General features: G+C 45.1%; 1 protein-coding gene across 1 annotated transcript; it reads right to left on the bottom strand.

The window, feature by feature from the left end:
* Positions 1-179: 179 nt before the first annotated feature.
* On the bottom strand, positions 180-4011 carry LOC127345278 (proline transporter 1). The gene is made up of 8 exons (XM_071828609.1): positions 3734-4011; positions 3397-3621; positions 2211-2305; positions 1920-2108; positions 1637-1762; positions 815-1030; positions 516-746; positions 180-424 (listed from the first exon to the last, which is right to left on the bottom strand). Exons 1-8 carry the CDS (start codon positions 3831-3833, stop codon positions 275-277), a joined length of 1332 nt encoding a protein of 443 aa, XP_071684710.1. The 5' UTR covers positions 3834-4011; the 3' UTR covers positions 180-274.
* Between the last annotated feature and the right edge of the window lie 11759 nt (positions 4012-15770).

The following is a 15770-nucleotide window of genomic DNA, read 5'->3' as shown; positions in this document are numbered from 1 at the left end:
CAGGAGAGAAACATCCATAAAGGCCCGTTTCGCTCGCGTCCACTTTGCCAACATCAGGCAGAAAAAAAGGATCAACACGTGTCCAGGAGAACCTACCCAACATAGCTTCTGCCCATTCCAGAAAGCCCCCAAACGCTCTAGTTCTATATCCAGTATGAATTATTAAATCGGGTGATCAAGAAGTATAAGTTAGTTCTACATTGAAAGGGAATTAACTAGGTCCGATAAATTAACAGTAGCAGCGATCGAGAGTTGGACACACCCCGTGCGTCTTTTACACGTCGGCGAAGAAACGGTACACGCTGATGTTGTGCGCGATGAGACGGACAGCTGCGGCGGAGGTCGCAATTCCGAGAACGGAGGCGACGACGATGATGCCCCAGTGCCAGAGCCTGTGCCATCTACCGTCACATCGCCCTTTGATCTGCATAACAAGACCTTTGTTAAAATTTTGCATCCACACCGTCACCCTGGCATGCATATACGGTATGTCGCTTGCTGCAAAATGAGGTCACCTTGAGGACCATCATGCTGGGGAAGATGAAGGTGAGCGGGAAGAGCGCGAATGAGCCGAAGAGGTTGACGAAGTCGCCCATGAATGGGAAGAGCGCGGTGACGAAGACGTTGACGCTGAAGAGGACTCCCCTGGCGACGAGGCGGCGCGCCATGTTGTGGCGCGAGAACATGCCCTCGTCCAGCCTCTGCAGCCGCGTGTCCATCGCCTCGTGGATCGGCGCCGCGAACATCTGGACGCAGCCATGTTAACAACGTTGTGATTTTGGATGGTTACAACGACAGACGACTGACGACGTACATGCTGCGAGACGATGCTCTGGAGGAAGGCGGCGGCGTTGATGAGCACGGAGGTCCAGCGCGGCCCGCCGATCTGGTTGGGGAGGTACTCCGACGCGGCGGCGCCGTACGCCCAGTAGCCGGCCACGGTGATCCCGTAGTAGGCCGCCGCCCCCACCGTGTACTGCAGCGCCAGCGCGCGCCTCATGTTGGACACCGACGGCTTCCGCAGCGTCGACTTGTTTTTGTTTTGCGAACCAAAACCACGACGACACATCACATCACATCACATCATTAGATGAACATGGCACCAAAACCGCGAAGTTCTGTTGGTGCAGCCTGAGGCTGCACCCTCTCTCTCTCACTCACCTCACCGACAGAGGTAGAAGAAAGGCAATGGAGACAATGGAGTTTTTCTCCTCGTTGCTGCTCAAACAGCCGAGTACTCTCTCTGTATTTCTCAAACCAAACGAAGCAAGTAGTACAATATAAATAGCCTAGCAGCTACGCAGCGCCCACGCAACCAGCACCCACTCAACGTCCACGGCCGAGCTCTACGCGCACGTACGCGATCTCCTCATGACCCGGCCGAGCTCTACGCGCACGTACACATCTCCTCATGACCTGGCCATCTTCACCGTTGGAGCAACAAACTCCTCCGTGAGGCTCCGTCTCACGCCACGCTCCTTGCCACCAGCACACACACGCACACACTACACACATTGCCACACGCGCACCCTGCCGTGCATGGACTCGACCTTGGCGCGCTCACGCCGGTCCACCATGCACGCCACGGACACAATGGCTTATTGCTAACAAGTTCCACATGTATTCCCTACCCTACCTGTATCTCGGGGAGCAGCCCGGAGCTGTTGCAGACGAGGGTAGCGGCGACGGCGCCCAGCGCGCTGAACACCTTCTCCAGCTGGGTCCCGTGGGTACTGTAGTCCGTGTGCTTGCTCGATCTCCCAACGCAAGTACAGTACGTACAAACAATTATTGTTGCAAACTCGATCAGTTCAGATTTCGCTGTCTAGTGAAGAGCTCGGCTATATATATCGCTTTTTGTTACTCAACGTGCTAGTAATAGCAGGACAGGAACAAAAGGATGCATGGTCATCAGTACCGTCTTTGACGAGCACGGCCAGGAGGGCGACGTCGAAGGTCACGGTGAGCGCGGCGGATGTGGCGAGCCAGTTCCTCATGGCGGACAGCGTCGGCACGAAGTAGGCGAAGACCAAGTACACGGCGCCCGCCGCTGCGATGAACCACTGCAGCCTCGGAGTGGAGTCGCCCATGAACTCGGCGCTGATTGCCTGGTCAAAAAGCATTTGCACGCATGCCAAATTATCCGGGACTATTGGATAAATTCACTATCATAATCGACTAACAGCACTAAAGTAATTCACATATCATACCTTGAGAGCTCTTCCACCAAGTAAAATGAAGCCCATGCTCACCAGGAGCAGGGTGGCGAACTGCAGGAACCAGGTGATGTAGTACATTTTTCTCCCTTCACAAGAACACAATAATAACATAAACAACACGCGTCAGCCTGCATTTCCCGTCATCTAGTCTGGAAAGTTCCGTTATGGTTCGTCCGGACAAGCTAGATAAACCTCATGTACCAAATTCTGCAGATTTGTCAGTGTACGTAATTATAAGTGATCAACGCTTCTCGATTAGTGTTTGCGCCTTACATTGATGCAAAATGTATTTTTGTTACTACTTTCGTTCCTGACACAAGATGCTCCCTCGTTCCCTTTTTTGTGCAAGGATTCCATTCTCATGCTACATCAGGCATTAATTTCCTCCGTCTACCAATTCATGCTACTACTCCGTATATCAGGCATTGAATTGGCCTGTTTGGGATGCATGATAGGGAGAGTGCAGGGAAAATCATACGAACAGGACAGGAATGCACATGCAAAACTATGGAATGGAAAAAATAGGGTAAAATTCCTACGATGGCCTTTGGATGAGCTTAGGAAAAACACACGAACGTTCGTGACTTAGGAAAAAGAAGCTAGTCCACTTCCACCATGGCTGAGTCCATGGCAGAGAGCCGGAGTAGTGAGATTTGAACCAGTCTCCGCCGTTGCAGTTTACAGAGTAGCCGATCACGTGTATACAGCCCGGGAGCACCCACTTGTTGCGTTGGAAAAGGAAGAGAAGGCTTGGAAGAGACATGCGACAATGGCTAGGTGGCCGGCGGAAGAACCACCCAACATCTCCGCGTGATGACATTGCTTCGCTCTTTGCACAGGAAAAACAAAAACATGTCGGAGCCAATGTTTTCTTTCCTGTGTACTTTTCCTATGAAATCAAGGAACGTTTTTGTAATATTCCTACAAGTGAATCCTGCGTTGCAAACGGCTATACAGTACCAATTCCAGAGGATTGTCGATTCCTACAATTATCGTGTGAAAATCCTGCGTTCCAAACGTATATATCAGCCTATTTTATCGAAAAGAAACCAGCCTATCGTTTTGCAGCTATCTCCTACAACAAACACAGGCATGTGACTGGGCCGGGGGAGAAACGATGGAGCTATTGAAACTCGACCGAGGAACGTGACGTGCGTGTTGCGTCATGTGTACGTACCGAAAACGCTGCCCATGAGGTCCCTGTAGCGGATGAACCTGTGGCCGTCGACGAGATGGAGTCCGGCGAGGAGCCAGTTTGCGTACCAGGCGGCGCCGGCGACGAGGAGCAGGCAGGCGGCGCCCCACCACCACCCCAGCGGCACCATCATCAGGTTGGAGAAGCTGAGGACGTAGCCGCAGTTGAACCCCGTCACCAGCAGCAGCCCGACTTGCTGCCATGAATCTGCCACATGCGTGCATCACGAAATTAACAAGCAGCAGAGACATGGTGATGTGTATCACGGCGTTGGACCAAAAGAAATGCATGCTTCTTGATTGATCATGTATGCGGCTACCTGTGTCTACCGCGTGAGCAGTGGCTGCGGTTGTGTATCCGCCATCGCCGCCGTCCTTGTGCGCTTGGGCTGCCTCGATGTCCAGCGAAGAGGAAGCCATTGCTTTGCTTGCTTCTCTCTTCCTCGCCTGCGTCCGTCCGTCGGCGTCGAGGTGTTATAGCTGGCTAGCGAATTACTGATGGGCTTCGACGCCGCCCTGCTAGAGAGTAGACATAGCAGTGATGTCACGGCTCACGAAAGGCCATCAGTATTTGGACAGACCTAGGGAGAAGACATGGAAGGAGGTTGGCGTTGGAGAACACACATACGAGGGATGCTCCGGTGCTCCCCAAGTGAAGTTGAGGGGTCATTTTGAGTTTTTTTTTAAGCGTTGGGCTCGCCCGAACCCATATCCAGCCCGTGTATACCCATATGTATGGATACGGTATATGTACCTCACGGTTAAAAAAAAATTGAGATCACGTGAGCAGTTAAGATCTAATCCACCTAAAACTCGCATATCGTCGTGCATGTGTCTTCTATTGACGCGATCGTCGTGAGGAGAAGTGTACTCCTCCGTCGTCGGAAACCCTAGCGCGAGCACGGGCTGGGGTAGGGTTTATCTTCCTCGTTCCCCCGCGATCGCCGTGAGCATTTGACTCCTCGTTGGAACCCTAGCGCGAGCCCGACGGGGTTCCTCTTCCTCCCGGGTGGGATCTGCCGCGTGCTGGCCGTCTCCGCCGTCGCCGTTGCTCGCTCCAACCTGATAATTAAGTCCGGGCGAGCGCGGCTAGGGTTAGGGCCAGCTCCTCTTGCCCTTGTGCGTGGCCTAGTGGCTTCTTCCTCCTCGGACGCATTGATCGACCCCTGTGGTGGGGGTAGGTTTACTCCTCCGGCGCGTCGATTGGTAGGTACGTACATGATAACTCACCTCTTGTTGGATCATTTTAACTTGTGAAAGAATTTGATGCGGATGTATTGAATTTGTGATTTTTGCTGTAGCTAGGAAATGGATGAGACGATATCTGTTGTTTGTGAGGTAGAGAAGGTTCCTGGAATTGGAGTTCATGGAGATGAGTCAGATAATTCTAGAACGGGGCTTGGTAATGAATCTTTGTCAGGGAGGGAGAATATTTTCGTTGGTTCAAGGTCAAATAATTCCATGAGCTCAGAGCATGGGATGGAAGCAATTATTAATGTAAGTGTATTTGATATATTCAATTTTTTTCATGGAAAGCAAATGCAGAAGGATAAATGTTTTAACATTGTCATGTTATCATTGAATATGTAGATGGACATTGACAATGATTATGAGAGAGATATTAGTGATGATGTTGCGTTGGAGGAAAACAGCAATGAGGTACATGGATTGTAATTGTTATTTGATATGCAATGAAATGAGATTACCATTAAAAAGTGGGAAACAATAATGAGGTACATTTACTTGTTGTCTTTAATTTTTGCAGGAAATATTTGGACTTGAAAATGTGTATGACTATTATGGTGAATCCGACGTGGAGAATTGTTTTTATGATGAGTCAGTAGTTGCCAAACATTATGTGGAGGCAAAGCCGTCGAAGAGCAAGGATGTATGTATTGGTTAATTATTTGTGGAAACCAATTTTTTTAATAGCCACATAAAAAAAATTGAGTTTGATTGCTATGTTTTTATGTGACAGTCCCATGTTGATGATGGTGATGATGCGAACCTCAGTCAAGCTTGTTAGGCAGAGGATACGATAGAGTTGTACATGATGATAAAGGAGATGACTTTTCCTAGTGAAGAAGCTGCATTTGTATTCTACAACAGCTATGCCAACGATATTGGATTCAGCATCAGATTGGATAAGGTCAGATATAGCAAAAAAGTTACGAAACATAGGCGTTACAGGCGTTTTTTGTGTTCAAGGGAAGGTGAGCGTGATCCAAAGTTGATGACCGAAGAGGGACATAGCCGGAGGCTCAGACCACAGTCTCGATGCAATTGTGAGGCGCAGATGACTGTGAAGCTGAATGAAAAACTTGGTGTCTGGTATGTTGATAGTTTTGATGACAAGCACAGTCATACGTTAGCAAGAGCGGATGAAACACCTTTTCTTTGGTCGCATAGAAAAATCAGAGATCATCAGAAGGCTGAGATCTTAGCTATGGGAGCTGCAGGTATTAGGAAGCACACCATAATGGATTATATGATTAGCAGAAGTGGATGGTATGGCGGCGTTGGGTACGTCCGACGGGATCTGTACAACCTTTGCAGCAAGGAAAAGAGGAAACTACTTGCGAAGGGTGATGCTGCCACGACTATAGGCATTATGCTGAGCAGAAAGGAGAAGGACCCAAGTTTTTTATTTCGACTATGACTTAGATGAAGAAGGACGGCTGAAGAGAATGTTCTGGTGTGACTCGCAGTCTGTACACGACTATGAGGACTATGGAGATGTTCTTGTGTTTGACAGCACGTACAAGATGAATCGCTATGGTATGCCATTCATACCTTTTGTTGGTCTGAACAATCACCGTAGGACTACGGTTTTTGGTTGTGCCATAGTTTCAGATGAGAAAGAAGAAACTTATGTGTGGTTGCTGCAAACATTTCTGAAGGCAATGTGCCAGAAGAAGCCTTTGAGTGTAATTACGGACGCCGACTCAGCGATTATTAGGGCAATCCGCACTGTATTTCCCGATGTCTGGCACCGCATATGTTCTTGGCATGTTGAAAAAAATATGAAGATCCATCTCAGTCACAAGTCGTTTGGCGAGTTCCGGTCTATGTTGTACTATAGCATGTCCATAGCCAAATTTGAGCAGAGATGGCAGGCTTTTTTAAAAAGATGGAAGAGAGAGAACACCGAAATTTGGTTGAGGAGAATGTACAGGAAGAGGCACCTGTGGGCTGCAGCTTTTGTGACAGAGGGTTTTTGGCTTGGTATGAAGAGCAACCAGCGGAGTGAAAGTCTGAATTCCTGCCTTCACCTGCACCTTGATGGAGAAATGACTTTAGTGGACATGATATTGCACTATGAGAATTGCATTACCCGCATCCGTGAGAACGAGGCGCATGATGACTGCACGGCCTCACAGACATTACTTGTGCCCGTAACAAGCTGCAGGGATCTGGAGGTATTTGCTACCCACGTGTTTACCCCGGCAAACTTCTATATATTGCAGCTAGATTTGAGGTCAGTTGGAGGCATAGTGACTTTGGAAAGAAAGCTGGGATGTGGGTCTGAAACTTTTGTCGTGGCATGGCATAATAAACCAAAGAGGCAGTTCACCGTGGAATATACACCGGGAAATCCTAAAGAAACTATAAAGTGCAGCTGCAGGAGAATGATTCGAAAAGGACTCCCTTGCAAACATATATTCCATGTTCTATGTGTTCTGCAAATATCTGAAATTCCAAAGTGTTGTGTTCTTCGTCGGTTATCAAAAGACGCAAGAAATGGACTGCCTGCTAGGTGAACGAGTGATATGTTTGGAGTAGGTTGGTCAGGTACAGCAGATAGAATTGAATATAGCAAGGTGAGTGTGTTATCCTCGCAAGCTATGCATGCAGCATGCAAACACCCAACACTTTGGGCTCAGTTACAGGACAGTTTAAAGGACGTGATAGCAAAGGCGGTTGAGTACGACAAGGAGGGTACGGTGGGTGCTGTTCCGATTTGTCTAAGCTCATTAGCAGTTGAACATGTGGAGGACCGAGAAGGAAACATGGTTAAGGTCCAGGATCCTATTAAAGTATCGAGCAAAGGTACACATAATAAAGATGATGACAACCGCCCCAAGTCTAAAAATGGAAGACCTCTATCGTACGACGAGCACAATATTAAGTGCGGGGCTTGCAAAGAGCCAGGTCACAACCGACGCAGCAAGAAATGCAAACTTAACAACAAGTGAGTGCCTATATGCTGTCCTACTTACATAATTCAACAAAAGTAGCATTTTATAATTAGCATGTAATTTCCAATCCAGGTAGTACAAGAACTGTTACCATTATATGCACTGGCGGCATCGGCAGTGGACTCATGCATCATCTTATGTTGAATGGCAACTCTTATAGCTTGTACACGAAGATTTTTCCATGTTAAGTTGCATTAAATGGTGGCCTAAGTAGTGAGCATGCATATCTGTACACTGTGACAAAATCAATAGCTTTTCACGTCTAAATGTAACTACAATCAGCACTACTAATTAATTATGCACGTAAATAGTTAACGTGGCCAACTGAAGATTTTGAAATATTTTGAAGGTTTAGCCATTATTCAGTAAATAAAACATAAATGACAAATAAACATTAATTCAGCTACTGTTTCATCATTACCTCGCGGGTTGGGCTCCGGGGACAGGCTTTTGGGTTGGGTTTTTTTGTCACTGCGTGTTTACTGGGCTTTTTACCGGCGGGCCTTGTCTTTCGTTGTGTTGAGCCGTTCATATTTAACTCTTCTTCAAGCCTCCCAACCCTGGACCGGTCGGCTCTTCTCCATCCCCTCGTGTCGACTGTTCTTCTCCTCTCCTGGTCAACGTCGGAGCTTGTGGAGGTGGCCGTCTGAACCGGCGGTTGCAGAGAAGGGAACAAGGTAAATCCAAGCAGATCTGATGGTTTTAGTACTCGATCCAGTCACTGTGAGGCTTTTCATCAATTTCTTGTCAGAGGAAACCCTCTTTTTTCTTTCCTTTTCTATCCACCACCCAGATCTGGAATTCCTTTTTTTGTATGTCCACGTGCTGTGCGGTCCTACTGGTGTGGTCCTTTTCTCGTACTTGTTTTTTTGTCTTTGTCTATGTATTACTTTCCCCTACTTTTCTATCCCTATTATTTATGCTGGGTCCTAATGGAGCTGTTCTCTGTATGCAGCATGTATGTTTAAGATGAGAAAAATCCTAAAACTTCTCCCCTTAATTTTCCTCTTACTCTTAATGGGATTATGTATGTTTTAATATTTTTTTTTTATAGCATCACTTATAACCATTTTAAATTGTGGTCTGCATTTCTTTCTAGTAATTATTGTCTGCATGAATTCTTAATTAGATTGTTACTTTAGGGTTTGAGTCTAATTTATATGTTTTGTACTTCATAATGGTTTAGGATTTATTTCAGTAACAATATGAACAATGTAGTAAACTAAGCATTCAGATGTTGTTCACCTCTTTTTGGTATGCATAGAAATTATGCTACTTCATTTTTTTCCAGTGAACTTAAGAGTGTTGTTCATTTGATGAATATGGTTTCTTGTATGAATTTATATATGCCCATTTGTATCATTTATAATAATTTTGTATTCATATATTAGATGAAGTGTCCAATCTGTGGAAACCGTGATGGTGGTTGCCACATGAAGCTGAAGGAACCAGAGTTCTTCTGCATTACTATGCATACAAACTTTGAAGAATACTCTGTAAGTTATTTTGATATGCTTGTTGTGTTACTGGTGTATTTAGAATCCATTCCCCATTTCATTTTCTGATAGAAGAACTGATTGTTTTGTATTATAGCACATATATTTGAATAAAGAAAATTTTGGTGGTTGGCTGTTTTAGGTTTGCTAGCTTCATTCTTTGCTAGAAATTGTGGTGTTAGCTTGTACACAATACTGTAGACAATGTGAAATGAGATCACTTCACACAACCAGCAGATTTGCATTTTTATTTAGTATCCACAATCTTAATTTGCCATGCAGCTAAATATGCTATGCACAGAAAATAGGTTTGTAAGATTACTAATGTGAACTTTGTTGCAGAACATCCCTTGCTATGTTAGGAAGTATATGAACAAGTCTACTGGTAATGCCTTGACTGTTGAGTCTGGGGACAGAGGTGTTTACAATTTTCTGCTGGACAAGATGGACAAGAAGACTCGTATTTTCGGTCCTGACTACAAGAAATTCCTCACTGATTATGATATGCATCTGAATGAGAAGATAAGATTTGATATCATAGAGGAAGAAGAAAATGTGTTTGTTACTGCACTAGACATTGAAGATTACTCCAAGGAATTATTCAAAGGTAATTTGCTGTGACTTTTTTGTTCATCTGTTCTTTGTGTTTAACAAACTGCTCTTTTTCTCATGGATTTTTCTCTAATTGATTTGTACTGCAGAAGTTTTTTATTTTGAAGGAGATGCTAAATCCATCTTTATCTCAAAAACTGTTGAACTTAAAAATTCTGAGATCATCAATATCAACAGCCGTGTTTACGATCGGGGTCTGGGCCTTGGCGGTGTTTTTGTACATCGCCTATCTACATATGATGTTGCTTCCAATGCACTGGTAATTTCCTTGATATATGTTTTTTTCTGGTCATTTTTGAATGATTTTCTTTTTAATGTGTTTTTTTTGATTATATCACAGCGTATCCCGAAGACTATTGTATATGTTCTTGACGTTCGTCGTAGTGGTGATATCTACTTTCTGAGGGGTGAGGATGATGATGACAGCCATGCTGTCTACTACACATCCGTTGATGGCAGAATCAGGTTTAAGTCGGGTTGGAGTGACTTCTGTGTTAAGAATAACTTGGTGGCTGGCCTGTTAGTCCTGTGTTTGTTCTTTAAGATGGAGGGCATGCTTTTTTATGTCTGTTGATGTGATCGAGTGATTACTTGACGTACTTTGTTATATATTTCCAGTAAGATATAGGGGTTTAAGTTTCAGACGATGAACCTACTGTTTGTAAAGTGGTGGATATGTTCACTCTGGTGTCTTTTGTGCTAATATATGTAATCGTCGCGACTATTTGAACTACCTCTCTCTTTTTATGTGAAATTGTATGTTCTTTTGCTGAACTTCAATAATCATGGAAGGACTACTGTGTTTATTATGTTTTTATGAGTGATTTGTACTATACTATGTTCTCTTTTTATGAGTCAATTAACTCAATTCTTCTAAAGCTGATTTGTACTGGGTGGCTTCTCTTTTATGTATCCTGTTTTTTTCTTCAATTTTTTCTATATTATAGTTTGCGTTCATGTTGGTTCTCTGTACTATAGTTTTATTCTTGCCTATAATGTTTCACAATAAATAGTAATATTTTCGATTCCATTACAGATTTGTGAGAACACAAAGAATTATCTTTCCTAAATGATGTTGAAATAATAAACCAACAATTTTTTTGCATGCGTGGAGGTTGAGCTTTAGGTAGTTGGGTATACCATGTCTTGGGCCGATAGAGATGGCGGCCCAATTAAATATAAAGCCTAACTCGATGAGCCGTTTCTATTTAACAACGTGTTCCCTAACTCGCGGTTAGGGTTCCTCTGTGTTGCCTATGTCTCGCCGCGGGGGTGATCGGCGGCTGCACGCGCTCGTGAACTCATCGGATAGAGCGGATCCGATGGACGACGACCACGGATGGGCGAAGCTTACATCTGTTGTGCATTACAACAGAGGGAAGATGAAGACTGCGGCAGCACATACCCTAGTTGAGCCGGTTAGTACGTGATTATTTGCTGTTTTTTAAAAGAATTCTTCCATAACTCATAATCTGATATGATGAAATATAGGATGATGACGAAGGCATGGTTCAGTTTGTTGATGTTTTCCCGCAGTATGAGTTTGATCCATTGTACTACGGTATTGAGCAGAACACAAAGAACAGGTGTGGCCACTCGGTGTTCCCTGCTCGGCGTGTTTGCAACGACGGTTACGACACTGGAAGACGGTTTTTGGGTTGTCCATATGAGGTATATTTTCAAACCATATAATTTCATGTGTGAACATTATTTCATATCCTCTGTTTTCATATGATATGTTTTCTTTCAGCGAATACACAGTGGGTTGACAGTGAATGGAAAGGAAGAGAAAGATATGTGATAGGGCAACTATCCGAGAAGATCAACAAGGTGCAGAACGAAAATGAAGACAAAGAAAATACCTTGAAGATACAACTGAAAATGCAGAGAAAAGTGTTGAAGTCTAAGGACAATATTATTTGCTTTCTAGCAACAATGTGTGTTGCAATGTTTGGGTTAGTAGTAGGAATAATATGCAAGCATTTCAAATAGTTGTTTTAATTGCAACATATTCAAATTAGTCAGGTGTGTAATTGGAAATGTCGAGATGAAAAAATGGTACTGAGTTTGCAGCTGAAAAAAATCATCAAACAACTATAGTTTTTTTATTTCCAATGATGTGGTCATGTCAAAATATCATGCAAGTGTGTTTCTGTGTGTGGATGAAAAATTAAATGTGTTTCAGATGAAATGGAAGTGTGTTTTTGTTTGTACCTGAAAAATGCTAGTGTGTGTGAGTTTGTAGCTGAAAAAAGGCTACTACGCATATCCGTTTGGAACTTTAGCCCCATTTTTTTTAAGCAACCAATTTTTCGACCTCCTCCAAATGTCCTCAAAATTTTCAGACATGGTATGTAACACAAATAAACATGGAATGTGAAGATATTTTTATCATTATGAATATTTTTGAATTAGGAGGTGGCGAAAAGGGTTTTAGGGTGAATATGGGTCTAACTTGCACTAAAATAGATTCAAACACCTTGGATGGGGCCAATATTCTTGTAGATGGAATGGTGCAGGCATGTGCAAGTGTGGCCTCACCCTAGCATGCCCATCTCCCTGATTTGCCCAAACAATGCATGTTTTCGCCTAAAACCCTATGTTTCGGGTGTCTGGTTGCAACTAACCATGGTGTACCCCACATTATTCTTGTAAACTTTTATTTTTAAATGTTTTTTGATTAATAATTGATATTACATACATGGGAGCCTATAAAAAAATTGAGGTGATATAGAGATGGTCGAAAAAATCACTACGGACCGTTTGGTATAACTTTAGCCCCCTTTTTTAAGCAAGTGATTTTTTCGACCATCTCCAAATCACCTCAAATTTCGTAGACATGGTATGTAACACAAACAATCATGGAATGTGAAGATATTTTTCATTTTTATATATTTTGGAAAACCTAGTGGATGCTCCATGGTTGGGAGGTGCCGATACTAGGGTTTTAGGGTCAAAATGGGTCTACCATGGCCTAAAACAGATCCAACCACCTTGGATGGGGCCAATATTTGGCACACTTGTGCATGGTGGTGGGCCCCACCCTTTTTGGATTGCTTTTTCTAGGTTGGTGTTTACTTTCATGGTGATACCATGGTTGGGAGGTGCCGATACTAGGGTTTTAGGGTAAAAATGGGTCTACCATGGCCTAAACCAGACCCAACCACCTTGGATGGGGCCAATATTTGGCACACTTGTGCATGGTGGTGTGCCCCACCCTTTTTGCCTTGCTTTTTCTAGGTTGGTTTTTACTTTCATGGTGATCCCATGGTTGGGTGGTGCCGATACTAGGGTTTTAGGGTCTAAATGGGTCTACCATGCCCTAAAACAGACCCAACCACCTTGGATGGGGCCAATATTTGGCACACTTGTGCATGGTGGTGTGCCCCACCCTTTTTGCCTTGCTTTTTCTAGGTTGGTTTTTACTTTCATGGTGATCCCATGGTTGGAAGGTGCTGATACTAGGGTTTTAGGGTCTAAATGGGTCTACCATGCCCTAAAACAGACCCAACCACCTTGGATGGGGCCAATATTTGGCACACTTGTGCATGGTGGTGTGCCCCACCCTTTTTGCCTTGCTTTTTCTAGGTTGGTTTTTACTTTCATGGCGATCCCATGGTTGGGAGGTGCCGATACTAGGGTTTTAGGGTCAAAATGGGTCTACCATGCCCTAAAACAGACCCAACCACCTTGGATGGGGCCAATATTCACTACTAGGAAAAGGCCTAGCCGTAAGACTGCCAGCAGTGGCGCACCATGACTGCCGTGCGCCACTACTACTTAGCAGTGGCGCACCACAAAACGGTGGGCCAATGTTACAAAAGTAGTAGTGGCGCACCTTGATTGTGGTGCGCCATAAGTAAGTGGTGACAGGAGGCCAGCTCCTCCCCCAACCTAGTAGTGGCGCACGTCTCCGGGGTGCGCCACTGCTACATTTCTTACCTATGGCGCACGTTGGTGAGGTGCGCCACTGCTAGGAGGTGTCCAGAGCCCGTTTAGAGATGATAGGCTTAGCAATGGCGCACTTCAGTGGTGCACCACTGCTACATAGGTTACATATGGCGCATGTCCTTAGGTGCGCCACTGCTAGGGGGTGGCCAGAGCCCAATTTAGAGATGAGAGGCTTGGCAGTGGCGCACCACCTAGCAGTGCGCCATTGCTATGTCACCCTAGCAGTGGCGCACGGCTAGGTGGTGCGCCACTGCTAACCTGGGACCATTTCCTGCTTTTAACCCCTCCACTCACATGTGCCACCCACTTTCCCCAAACACTCTTCCACCACCACCTCCCACCAAATCTGGATCTGGTCGTGTTGCCCCTCCTTCCCACTTCATTTTCACCTCTTCATTCACCAAAATTAAGTTGGTAAACTTAATTTTCTTCATAGGTAAGTAATGGTGAAGCTTTCTTAGCTCAATACCCTACTCAATCTCAACTTTTTACCTCATCCAACACTCTAGGTCTCGCCGTATCGGTAACTTTGTTGGTTTTATGCTTTGTGTGTGACCGGTTCCGATATGATCGTCTTGCACACACGTCACGTACACGTGTGTGTGCACATATGTTATGTGCGAAGCTCGATGATCATGTGTTGTGCGCATGCGCGAAAAGCGTCACGTGCATGTGTGTTGTATGCGAAGCCTCCGGATCCACATGTGTTGTATATGCGAAGCCTCCACACATGTGTTGCATGTGTTTTTGTTTGCAGGGATTTGAAATGCGATGGAGTTGCCAATATTTTGCCGAAACGTTGATTCATTTCCGTTTTGGCGAATGTTGGGCATACTACGCATATACATATGTCCTATTTTTAGGGAAGGTCATGCCAAAATTTTCTTTTGGTATGCTAAGATATCCATTTTCTCTATACCCGCAGGCGACCATGGTCCGCATGATGAGCAAAGGCGTTGTGGCTAGGTTTTTGAAAGCTGCGACAGCGAAGATGATTAGAAATAACCAAAAGGAGATAAGATGTCCGTGTCGAAGATGCAAGCTGACGAGCCTTATGGACCCTAAAGCCGATATGGTGCGGGACCACCTTCTCATGCGTGGTTTCATGGATGGCTATCGGTGGGAAGGCGATGAAGATGATTATGAATTTGTCCATGGGATTTCAACAAGAAATAAGGAAGGAGGTGATCAGGATGTAGAAGATCTCGGACATGATCAAGATGTAGAAGATCCCGGAGATGATCATGATCACAATGTAGGAGATCCTGGACCTGATGATGAGGAAGATCAAGATGTAGGTCATCATGACGATCATGAAGATGAAGACGATGGACCATCGTCGATGGACTGGGTGCAGGACCCTTATCTTCAAGAGCTGCTTCTCAAGCAGACGAGTAACGCAAGAGCTGCCGCCCGAGAGAAAGCCAAGATGGATCAACTGGAGGTAGACGCGGTTACTCCATTGTATGAAGGATGTAGGCCGGAGGATACCCGCCTGAAAGTAACGCTCATGGCTCTGGAGATGAAGGTAAAGCACAAAATGACCGACACATCCTTCAACGACAACATGTCATTCTGGCAGGAACGTCTTCCCAAAGGTAACACGTGTCCGACTAGTATCGAGGAGGCCAAGAAAATCGTGTGTCCTCTGGATTTACCGCATGTGAAATACCATGTGTGCTTGAACGATTGCATCATTTATCGGAACGAGCACACGGAGTGTACCATATGTCCGGTGTGCGGCGTCAGTCGGTATAAGAAGGGGAAGAAAGCTCCTCGGAAGGTGGTGTGGTACTTTCCGATCACTCCTCGTCTGCAGCGGTATTTCGCGGATCCTAAGCAAGCAAAGCTAATGCGCTGGCACGCGGAGATGAGGAAGGGAGAAGATGACGCAGATGATTCGAAGAAAAAGAAAAAGGACAGGATGTTGAGACACCCTTCGGATGCTAGCCAGTGGAATGCGTTGAACCTCGAGTACCCAGAATTTGGGGACGATCCTAGGAACATAAGGCTGGGCGCGAGCACCAATGGAGTCAATCCGTTTGGCAGCCAGAGCAGCACGCATAGCACCTGGCCCGTGTTTGTGTGGATGTACAACC

Source organism: Lolium perenne, chromosome 3, assembly GCF_019359855.2.
Source record: "Lolium perenne isolate Kyuss_39 chromosome 3, Kyuss_2.0, whole genome shotgun sequence".
Taxonomy (NCBI): Eukaryota; Viridiplantae; Streptophyta; class Magnoliopsida; order Poales; family Poaceae; genus Lolium; species Lolium perenne.
This window is presented reverse-complemented; position numbering and strand designations above follow the sequence as displayed.

Excerpts from the sequence above, each read along its gene's own strand:
- LOC127345278 (XM_071828609.1), bottom strand. The coding sequence starts at position 3,833 with ATGGCTTCCTCTTCGCTGGACATCGAGGCAGCCCAAGCGCACAAGGAC. Across the intron at positions 2,109-2,210 it reads TTGGTGGAAGAGCTCTCAAG|GCAATCAGCGCCGAGTTCAT; the intron begins GTATGATATGTG and ends CTTTTTGACCAG. Across the intron at positions 747-814 it reads AGAGCATCGTCTCGCAGCAT|ATGTTCGCGGCGCCGATCCA; the intron begins GTACGTCGTCAG and ends GGCTGCGTCCAG.